Source organism: Cloeon dipterum, unplaced genomic scaffold (genome assembly GCF_949628265.1).
Source record: "Cloeon dipterum unplaced genomic scaffold, ieCloDipt1.1 scaffold_10_ctg1, whole genome shotgun sequence".
NCBI lineage: Eukaryota > Metazoa > Arthropoda > Insecta > Ephemeroptera > Baetidae > Cloeon > Cloeon dipterum.
In genome coordinates, this window is record NW_027052678.1 from 115,063 (window position 1) to 126,166 (window position 11,104).

At 40.9% G+C, this 11,104-nt stretch overlaps 2 protein-coding genes across 2 annotated transcripts; both read right to left on the bottom strand.

Annotated features, from left to right (window-relative positions):
* Positions 1 to 1,039: 1,039 nt before the first annotated feature.
* On the bottom strand, positions 1,040 to 5,413 carry LOC135947632 (uncharacterized). The gene is made up of 2 exons (XM_065496510.1): positions 3,954 to 5,413; positions 1,040 to 1,231 (listed from the first exon to the last, which is right to left on the bottom strand). The coding sequence occupies exon 1, from the start codon at positions 5,403 to 5,405 to the stop codon at positions 3,978 to 3,980; it is 1,428 nt and encodes a 475-aa protein (XP_065352582.1). The 5' UTR covers positions 5,406 to 5,413; the 3' UTR covers positions 1,040 to 1,231; positions 3,954 to 3,977.
* Positions 5,414 to 6,730: 1,317 nt separating this feature from the next.
* On the bottom strand, positions 6,731 to 11,104 carry LOC135947633 (uncharacterized). Its single transcript, XM_065496512.1, has 2 exons — positions 9,645 to 11,104; positions 6,731 to 6,922 (listed from the first exon to the last, which is right to left on the bottom strand). The coding sequence occupies exon 1, from the start codon at positions 11,094 to 11,096 to the stop codon at positions 9,669 to 9,671; it is 1,428 nt and encodes a 475-aa protein (XP_065352584.1). The 5' UTR covers positions 11,097 to 11,104; the 3' UTR covers positions 6,731 to 6,922; positions 9,645 to 9,668.

Sequence of the window (11,104 nt, forward strand, 5' to 3'; positions counted from 1 at the left end):
ACACATAACATTTCGTTTTAAAGCATTTTATAATGTTACATTGTAATTTTACATAATACGTTTTATTTTAAAGCATGTACATATTATTACATTACATATAGTATTTACATATAACATTTCATTTTAAAGCATTTTATAATGTTACATTGTAATTTTACATATAACGTTTCATTTAAAAGCAAGTACATATGAACACATTACATTTAGTATTTAAATATAACATTTCATTTAAAAGCATTTTAAAATGTTACATTGTACGTTTGTTTTTTCATTTTATTTAATAGCAAATACATATTAGAATATTACATTTATTTTTTACATATAACATTTCATTTTATTAGGTAACTTAAAGTATTTACACATAACACTTCATTTAAAAGCATTTTAAAAGGTTACATTGATTATTTACATATAACATTTTAATTAAAAGCATTTTTAAATGTTATATTGTACATTTATTATAACATTTTATTTAATAGCAAATACATATTAGAATATTACATTTAGTATTTACATATATTATTTCACTTAAAAACATATTATATTGTTACACTGTACATTTATACTTTACATTTTATTTAATAACAATTACATATTAAAATATTACATTTTGTATTTACTTTTTACATTTTGATTCAAAAGCAGATTCAATAAATAAAATCATATTTAGTATTCTCATAATACATTTTATTTTATAATGTAACATAAGGTATTTTCACATAACATTTCTTTTAAAAGTATTTTAAAAGGTTACATTGAACATTTACATATTACATTTCATTTAAAAGCATTTTATAATATTACAATGTACATTCATACTTTACATTTTTTTTAAAAGCAAATACATATTAGAATATTACATTTAGTATTCACATATAACATTTCATTTTATAATGTAAGGTTACATTGTACATTTAGATTCAAATTTTGTTTATTACGGATCAGCAGGGCAACTGTGCCCCATACATCCACATCCAGAACTTAACAAAAAATATAACAAAGCATTTTTTTGTATTTGATAACAGAGGTAATAGTAAAAATCAGTCTATCATATCAGTATTTGGCAAGAAATGTTTGGCTCAGTTTTTGTTTGAATGCACTTGAGTTCCCATTCATACACAGATTCGGCGACAGGTTGTTCCACAGGCGATAACAAATGACTTGGAAGCACTGCTCAGGCACTGTTACACTGACAAAGGGGGCCCGAAGTCGCATTCGATGCGCCCGTGACCTACCCAAAAAATCGACATCATGCATTGTTGTTACAAGATTGCGCAAATATTGGGGACTATTATTATACAAAATTTTGTGAGTCTGGACTAGAACATGCAGTTTACGTCTATCAGTGACATTTAATATTTGGCATTTTTTATACAACGGGGAAAGTCGCTGACCACGTTTCACTCCGAAAATATACCTTATGAGATGATTTTGCAATACTTGCAGCCTATTGATCTGCGCCGCGCTCAAGTTACAAAACACAACATCAGAGTAGTCGAAATGGGGTAGTATTAACGCTTTGACTAGTTTAATTCTGATTTTTTCTGGAGTCACATTCCTAAACTTCTCCAAAGTTTTTAACGTGCCAAAGACTTTTTGAAAAATTCGCGAGACTTGCCCTTCCCATGACAGGTATCGGTCGAACACAATGCCTAAATTTTTAACTCGGTCGCTGAAATCAAACTCGACATAATCAACGTCCACCTCGTCGCGATACGGCAATTCCGTCTCCATCATGCGCACCTTACTCAAGTTCCGTAGGTCGAGTCTAGAGTGAATTCGCTCAGACCCGACCAGCAGAACTTGCGTTTTCCGCGGGTTCAGCTTAAGCCCGTGCCGCTCAGACCAAATGACAACATCATTTAGAATAGTATTCATTGCTGCGACAGAATTTTCAATCTCATCTGGCCTGCAGCTCAAGTATAGCTGTATGTCGTCAGCGTAAAGGTGATAATTGCAGCGCCCTTTAAAGAGATGCACGACGTCATGCGTGAATACGGAAAACAATAGTGGGCCGAGTACCGAGCCCTGTGGGACACCTGCCTCGATTTCAACCCACTTTGAAAATTTTCCGCCTTCTCCCCTGATCGCGTGCATTCTCCCGCTGAGAAAACTGTGAAAAAAATTTATTGCCGATTTTGAAAAATTTAACTGCTGCAATTTAATCAGAAGAAGTGAGTGATCGACTAGATCGAAAGCTTTGGAGTAATCTAAAAATATCATCAACGTTAGCTCGCCTTTGAAAATCGAGACCCGGAGGTCTTCAGTAATTTTCAAAAGCGCTGTTGTTGTACTGTGCTTTCGCCGAAATCCAGACTGGAATGAATCTATCACGTCAAAACTACTCAAATACTTTGTCACTTGGTCGTGGACGACTTTTTCGAGGATTTTAGACGCGGTGCAAAGAATACTAATTGGCCGATAGTCGCTCGCGGTGGCCGGGCGACTCACTTTTGGCAAAGGCTTCAAAATCGCCTTTTTCCATTCTGTCGGGAAGTGGCCTGTCTGTAGCGAGGAATTTATTATGTGGGTTAAGGACGGCAAAATAACATCATCAGCTAGCTTAAGCATTTTGTTACAAATTGCATCGATTCCTTCAGCAGATGACTCGATGCCACGCAATGCCATTTTCACCTCCAGTGGACGAACATAGCTGAAGTAAAATTTTTCTTCGCTTTCAATGACACGAGGCAGCCGGAGATCGTAGTCTATGCGATCCAAGACCTCCGGCTCTCTCCTCACTGTGAGCCCGTCAACTAGTTCGTCCACCGAGAGGGGGAAACCCGCACTGCTAGCCTTGCTTTTCATTAGCCCAAGAGAACGCAATTTGCTCCATAAATGCCTGCTCGCGCCCACTTTATCGAGTGAATTATAAATTACCGACTTTTGGAAGTTTAGGATTTTCTGCTTGACTCTATTTCTAAGCGATTTATATAGTTTAAATGACTCCTTGGTTTTCTTCTTTTTGGCTACTTTATGCGCTTTATCACGCTCCTTAGCTAATTTGTCAACGTCAGCAGGCAGACTCGGCTTAAATTTAACTGTCTTAATGACTCTCTTCTTTGGCGCTACCTTGTCATACAGAGACAACATATTTTTGTTAAAGTTGGCTAAAAAATCGTCAACTGACAAGTTTTCAGCCCCTTTATGCCACTCAACTCCACGCGCATCTCTCAAAAGAACATCACGCTCGATTTTGTGAAACTCGCGAACAAGTCTCACACTCTCGGTTTTGTCGTCAGCTTCGATCTCGAGAATCGCATAGAGTATGGCGTGACTCGACAGAAGGTTATGCATTTTGCCACAGTTGACAACATTTAAATTGGAGGAACAAATAATCGCATCAATCGTTGTTACCGCGTTGTACGCATGATGAGTGTCATCAATTGGCAGCCTATTCAAGCCAAAATCCCGCAAATTATTTGACAAACTGCTCAGCAACGGCGACTTTTCCTTGAAATTGCAATTGAAATCGCCCATCAGCATACAGTATTCATAATTTGCGTAGCATTTTTGAAGCTCGTAAAAAAATGGCTCAAAATTTACAGAAGATATTGGTCTTCTGTAAATTATGCAAATCAGGACCCTGCAGCTTTTGAGGACAACTTCAATGTTACAAAACTCTGCGGAATTAGCGTCATTCTGGTCCGAACGCGAAATTATTTTAAAGTCAAGATTATTACGCAAATAAAAGGCGACGCCGCCACCCCGTGTTGTTGGTCGGTCGTGCCGAATAAATTGGTAGCCCGGGATTTCGAACTGCTTTTCGAGGTTGTGTTTATCTTTTAGCCACGTTTCTGTTATCGCAATTAAATCGAGACAATTTAGTGACACTTGGTGCCGCAATAATCTCATATGGTCAATATCAGCGAGAGACTGAGCATTAATACTGATTACTTTAAAATAACAATTTGGATTCGCATTTTTATCGGACATAAAATTTATCACATCACCTTTAAGCAACAGTTCGGGCGTCTTCAATCTGCGTTGGAACCCTCGCTGCACACTTGACTGTCCATTGTCGTTGACCTCGTCACCCTCTCGAGACTCCGAGCCTTCCTGCCCCTCTGGGAGTTGCCCACCGCCTTTGTCTGGCTGGACGCTTTCTTTTTGTTGAGGGGCGCGGTGGCAAAACCCTGGGACAGGCCAGCTCGGGGCTCGAGGGGCTGATTGTCGGGCGGATTGTCGGGTGAGAGCATGGCAGTCTGTCGGTCGCGCTTCTTCGCCGCTGCCGCCGCCTGGCCCCTGCCGTTCTGCGATGCACTGGCCACGCTCTCACCATCGTTGCTGTGCTTCTGCCGCGGCTGCTGAAGGTTATCGAGCCAGCCCACTGTTCGTATGACCGCAAGAGTCATTTTTTTACCACCAACTATTAAGCCATTTCGTAGGACTTTCACTTGCATGCCGGCCCGCAGAGCATCTTTGCGCGCATTGAGCAGCTCGCGACGATCATTCCTCTCCTCGGGGGTCAAATCATCAGTGATGGCTTCTTTTTTCCCCTTCAGCTTAAAGGCATTTTTCATCGCAATGCTCTTTTGTGCCTGGCTGCAAAATTTTATGACTATTGGCCGCGTTTGTCCATCAGGCTTTCCAATGCGGAAGAAGCTCTCAACGATCTCCTCCCTGGGCTTTCTCGGCAACTCCAGTTTTTCAAATAGCAGGTCATCTACCGCCGATTCAAGGTTGTCGGCGGTTAAGACGCCGAACACCACTGCGTTTTTCCGCCGCCTTTCGCCCTCTTGAGTGGCGAGTTGCTTCTCTAGTCGATCAACACGCGCGGCGAGGGCCACTTTTTCATTTGTTAGCTCTTCAATTCTGTCCGACATGGTTGTCAAACGAGTGCCAAAACCCTCCACGACGTCCTTCAGGCCATCAATAGCATCATTGGTGACTTTCAATTTTACATCAAGCAGCCTGCTGAGCGCCTCCATACTAATGGGCTCGTCAGCAGGGCCAGGATTGGTCTCAATATCCATCATAGATATTAGGATAATGAGAAAATATGCTCCAGTTCCGATGAAACAAAAAGCGGTTGTAATATGATGAGAATTTACACTGCCCAGAAGAAAGTAAACTGGGTGGCGCGCCGTGGGCATTCCTGGCATGAAAAGCAGGTGCCGAGCAGCACGCTGCAGCAGCACACCGCTCTCACGCCGCCGTCGTTGCCTGCATACCGCACGACTCTCGGCCACTTCAATACTCCCATAGTGTACTAGCAGCATCCAGACAGGGACACTCACCCCGTGGACAGCGGGGGTGCTGTCCACGCCATCCGGTGGTCGCAACCTGGTCCACAGGTGCTCATAGGTGGGCTTGCTCCGTTGAAAGACACTGTCGGGCCGAAAAACCGCTGAAATCGCTAGGTAAAGCAGGAGCCGCTTTACCAAGCGACCTGAGCCAGCCATTGCGTTCTCCCCTCCTCCATTGTACATTTACATAAAACATTTTATTTAAAAGCAAACACATATTAAAATATAACATTTAGTATTTACATATAACATTTCATTAAAAAGCATTTTAAAAGGTAACATTGAACATTTACATATTACATTTTATTTAAAAGCAAACACATTAAAATGTTATATTTAGTATTTACATATTACATTTTGTTTAAAAAGCAGATTCATATTTTAATATCACATTTAGTATTAACATATAACATTTCATTTTATAATTTAACATTAGGTATTTACACATAACATTTCGTTTTAAAGCATTTTATAATGTTACATTGTAATTTTACATAATACGTTTTATTTTAAAGCATGTACATATTATTACATTACATTTAGTATTTACATATAACATTTCATTTTAAAGCATTTTATAATGTTACATTGTAATTTTACATATAACGTTTCATTTAAAAGCAAGTACATATGAACACATTACATTTAGTATTTAAATATAACATTTCATTTAAAAGCATTTTAAAATGTTACATTGTACGTTTGTTTTTTCATTTTATTTAATAGCAAATACATATTAGAATATTACATTTATTTTTTACATATAACATTTCATTTTATTAGGTAACTTAAAGTATTTACACATAACACTTCATTTAAAAGCATTTTAAAAGGTTACATTGATTATTTACATATAACATTTTAATTAAGAGCATTTTTAAATGTTACATTGTACATTTATTATAACATTTTATTTAATAGCAAATACATATTAGAATATTACATTTAGTATTTACATATAACATTTCACTTAAAAACATATTATATTGTTACACTGTACATTTATACTTTACATTTTATTTAATAACAATTACATCTTAAAATATTACATTTTGTATTTACTTTTTACATTTTGATTCAAAAGCAGATTCAATAAATAAAATCATATTTAGTATTCTCATAATACATTTTATTTTATAATGTAACATAAGGTATTTTCACATAACATTTCTTTTAAAAGTATTTTAAAAGGTTACATTGAACATTTACATATTACATTTCATTTAAAAGCATTTTATAATATTACAATGTACATTCATACTTTACATTTTTTTTAAAAGCAAATACATATTAGAATATTACATTTAGTATTCACATATAACATTTCATTTTATAATGTAAGGTTACATTGTACATTTAGATTCAAATTTTGTTTATTACGGATCAGCAGGGCAACTGTGCCCCATACATCCACATCCAGAACTTAACAAAAAATATAACAAAGCATTTTTTTGTATTTGATAACAGAGGTAATAGTAAAAATCAGTCTATCATATCAGTATTTGGCAAGAAATGTTTGGCTCAGTTTTTGTTTGAATGCACTTGAGTTCCCATTCATACACAGATTCGGCGACAGGTTGTTCCACAGGCGATAACAAATGACTTGGAAGCACTGCTCAGGCACTGTTACACTGACAAAGGGGGCCCGAAGTCGCATTCGATGCGCCCGTGACCTACCCAAAAAATCGACATCATGCATTGTTGTTACAAGATTGCGCAAATATTGGGGACTATTATTATACAAAATTTTGTGAGTCTGGACTAGAACATGCAGTTTACGTCTATCAGTGACATTTAATATTTGGCATTTTTTATACAACGGGGAAAGTCGCTGACCACGTTTCACTCCGAAAATATACCTTATGAGATGATTTTGCAATACTTGCAGCCTATTGATCTGCGCCGCGCTCAAGTTACAAAACACAACATCAGAGTAGTCGAAATGGGGTAGTATTAACGCTTTGACTAGTTTAATTCTGATTTTTTCTGGAGTCACATTCCTAAACTTCTCCAAAGTTTTTAACGTGCCAAAGACTTTTTGAAAAATTCGCGAGACTTGCCCTTCCCATGACAGGTATCGGTCGAACACAATGCCTAAATTTTTAACTCGGTCGCTGAAATCAAACTCGACATAATCAACGTCCACCTCGTCGCGATACGGCAATTCCGTCTCCATCATGCGCACCTTACTCAAGTTCCGTAGGTCGAGTCTAGAGTGAATTCGCTCAGACCCGACCAGCAGAACTTGCGTTTTCCGCGGGTTCAGCTTAAGCCCGTGCCGCTCAGACCAAATGACAACATCATTTAGAATAGTATTCATTGCTGCGACAGAATTTTCAATCTCATCTGGCCTGCAGCTCAAGTATAGCTGTATGTCGTCAGCGTAAAGGTGATAATTGCAGCGCCCTTTAAAGAGATGCACGACGTCATGCGTGAATACGGAAAACAATAGTGGGCCGAGTACCGAGCCCTGTGGGACACCTGCCTCGATTTCAACCCACTTTGAAAATTTTCCGCCTTCTCCCCTGATCGCGTGCATTCTCCCGCTGAGAAAACTGTGAAAAAAATTTATTGCCGATTTTGAAAAATTTAACTGCTGCAATTTAATCAGAAGAAGTGAGTGATCGACTAGATCGAAAGCTTTGGAGTAATCTAAAAATATCATCAACGTTAGCTCGCCTTTGAAAATCGAGACCCGGAGGTCTTCAGTAATTTTCAAAAGCGCTGTTGTTGTACTGTGCTTTCGCCGAAATCCAGACTGGAATGAATCTATCACGTCAAAACTACTCAAATACTTTGTCACTTGGTCGTGGACGACTTTTTCGAGGATTTTAGACGCGGTGCAAAGAATACTAATTGGCCGATAGTCGCTCGCGGTGGCCGGGCGACTCACTTTTGGCAAAGGCTTCAAAATCGCCTTTTTCCATTCTGTCGGGAAGTGGCCTGTCTGTAGCGAGGAATTTATTATGTGGGTTAAGGACGGCAAAATAACATCATCAGCTAGCTTAAGCATTTTGTTACAAATTGCATCGATTCCTTCAGCAGATGACTCGATGCCACGCAATGCCATTTTCACCTCCAGTGGACGAACATAGCTGAAGTAAAATTTTTCTTCGCTTTCAATGACACGAGGCAGCCGGAGATCGTAGTCTATGCGATCCAAGACCTCCGGCTCTCTCCTCACTGTGAGCCCGTCAACTAGTTCGTCCACCGAGAGGGGGAAACCCGCACTGCTAGCCTTGCTTTTCATTAGCCCAAGAGAACGCAATTTGCTCCATAAATGCCTGCTCGCGCCCACTTTATCGAGTGAATTATAAATTACCGACTTTTGGAAGTTTAGGATTTTCTGCTTGACTCTATTTCTAAGCGATTTATATAGTTTAAATGACTCCTTGGTTTTCTTCTTTTTGGCTACTTTATGCGCTTTATCACGCTCCTTAGCTAATTTGTCAACGTCAGCAGGCAGACTCGGCTTAAATTTAACTGTCTTAATGACTCTCTTCTTTGGCGCTACCTTGTCATACAGAGACAACATATTTTTGTTAAAGTTGGCTAAAAAATCGTCAACTGACAAGTTTTCAGCCCCTTTATGCCACTCAACTCCACGCGCATCTCTCAAAAGAACATCACGCTCGATTTTGTGAAACTCGCGAACAAGTCTCACACTCTCGGTTTTGTCGTCAGCTTCGATCTCGAGAATCGCATAGAGTATGGCGTGACTCGACAGAAGGTTATGCATTTTGCCACAGTTGACAACATTTAAATTGGAGGAACAAATAATCGCATCAATCGTTGTTACCGCGTTGTACGCATGATGAGTGTCATCAATTGGCAGCCTATTCAAGCCAAAATCCCGCAAATTATTTGACAAACTGCTCAGCAACGGCGACTTTTCCTTGAAATTGCAATTGAAATCGCCCATCAGCATACAGTATTCATAATTTGCGTAGCATTTTTGAAGCTCGTAAAAAAATGGCTCAAAATTTACAGAAGATATTGGTCTTCTGTAAATTATGCAAATCAGGACCCTGCAGCTTTTGAGGACAACTTCAATGTTACAAAACTCTGCGGAATTAGCGTCATTCTGGTCCGAACGCGAAATTATTTTAAAGTCAAGATTATTACGCAAATAAAAGGCGACGCCGCCACCCCGTGTTGTTGGTCGGTCGTGCCGAATAAATTGGTAGCCCGGGATTTCGAACTGCTTTTCGAGGTTGTGTTTATCTTTTAGCCACGTTTCTGTTATCGCAATTAAATCGAGACAATTTAGTGACACTTGGTGCCGCAATAATCTCATATGGTCAATATCAGCGAGAGACTGAGCATTAATACTGATTACTTTAAAATAACAATTTGGATTCGCATTTTTATCGGACATAAAATTTATCACATCACCTTTAAGCAACAGTTCGGGCGTCTTCAATCTGCGTTGGAACCCTCGCTGCACACTTGACTGTCCATTGTCGTTGACCTCGTCACCCTCTCGAGACTCCGAGCCTTCCTGCCCCTCTGGGAGTTGCCCACCGCCTTTGTCTGGCTGGACGCTTTCTTTTTGTTGAGGGGCGCGGTGGCAAAACCCTGGGACAGGCCAGCTCGGGGCTCGAGGGGCTGATTGTCGGGCGGATTGTCGGGTGAGAGCATGGCAGTCTGTCGGTCGCGCTTCTTCGCCGCTGCCGCCGCCTGGCCCCTGCCGTTCTGCGATGCACTGGCCACGCTCTCACCATCGTTGCTGTGCTTCTGCCGCGGCTGCTGAAGGTTATCGAGCCAGCCCACTGTTCGTATGACCGCAAGAGTCATTTTTTTACCACCAACTATTAAGCCATTTCGTAGGACTTTCACTTGCATGCCGGCCCGCAGAGCATCTTTGCGCGCATTGAGCAGCTCGCGACGATCATTCCTCTCCTCGGGGGTCAAATCATCAGTGATGGCTTCTTTTTTCCCCTTCAGCTTAAAGGCATTTTTCATCGCAATGCTCTTTTGTGCCTGGCTGCAAAATTTTATGACTATTGGCCGCGTTTGTCCATCAGGCTTTCCAATGCGGAAGAAGCTCTCAACGATCTCCTCCCTGGGCTTTCTCGGCAACTCCAGTTTTTCAAATAGCAGGTCATCTACCGCCGATTCAAGGTTGTCGGCGGTTAAGACGCCGAACACCACTGCGTTTTTCCGCCGCCTTTCGCCCTCTTGAGTGGCGAGTTGCTTCTCTAGTCGATCAACACGCGCGGCGAGGGCCACTTTTTCATTTGTTAGCTCTTCAATTCTGTCCGACATGGTTGTCAAACGAGTGCCAAAACCCTCCACGACGTCCTTCAGGCCATCAATAGCATCATTGGTGACTTTCAATTTTACATCAAGCAGCCTGCTGAGCGCCTCCATACTAATGGGCTCGTCAGCAGGGCCAGGATTGGTCTCAATATCCATCATAGATATTAGGATAATGAGAAAATATGCTCCAGTTCCGATGAAACAAAAAGCGGTTGTAATATGATGAGAATTTACACTGCCCAGAAGAAAGTAAACTGGGTGGCGCGCCGTGGGCATTCCTGGCATGAAAAGCAGGTGCCGAGCAGCACGCTGCAGCAGCACACCGCTCTCACGCCGCCGTCGTTGCCTGCATACCGCACGACTCTCGGCCACTTCAATACTCCCATAGTGTACTAGCAGCATCCAGACAGGGACACTCACCCCGTGGACAGCGGGGGTGCTGTCCACGCCATCCGGTGGTCGCAACCTGGTCCACAGGTGCTCATAGGTGGGCTTGCTCCGTTGAAAGACACTGTCGGGCCGAAAAACCGCTGAAATCGCTAGGTAAAGCAGGAGCCGCTTTACCAAGCGACCTGAGCCAGCCATTGCGTTCT

Coding starts and splice junctions, on each gene's coding strand:
- LOC135947632 (XM_065496510.1), bottom strand. CDS start 5,405: ATGGCTGGCTCAGGTCGCTTGGTAAAGCGGCTCCTGCTTTACCTAGCG.
- LOC135947633 (XM_065496512.1), bottom strand. CDS start 11,096: ATGGCTGGCTCAGGTCGCTTGGTAAAGCGGCTCCTGCTTTACCTAGCG.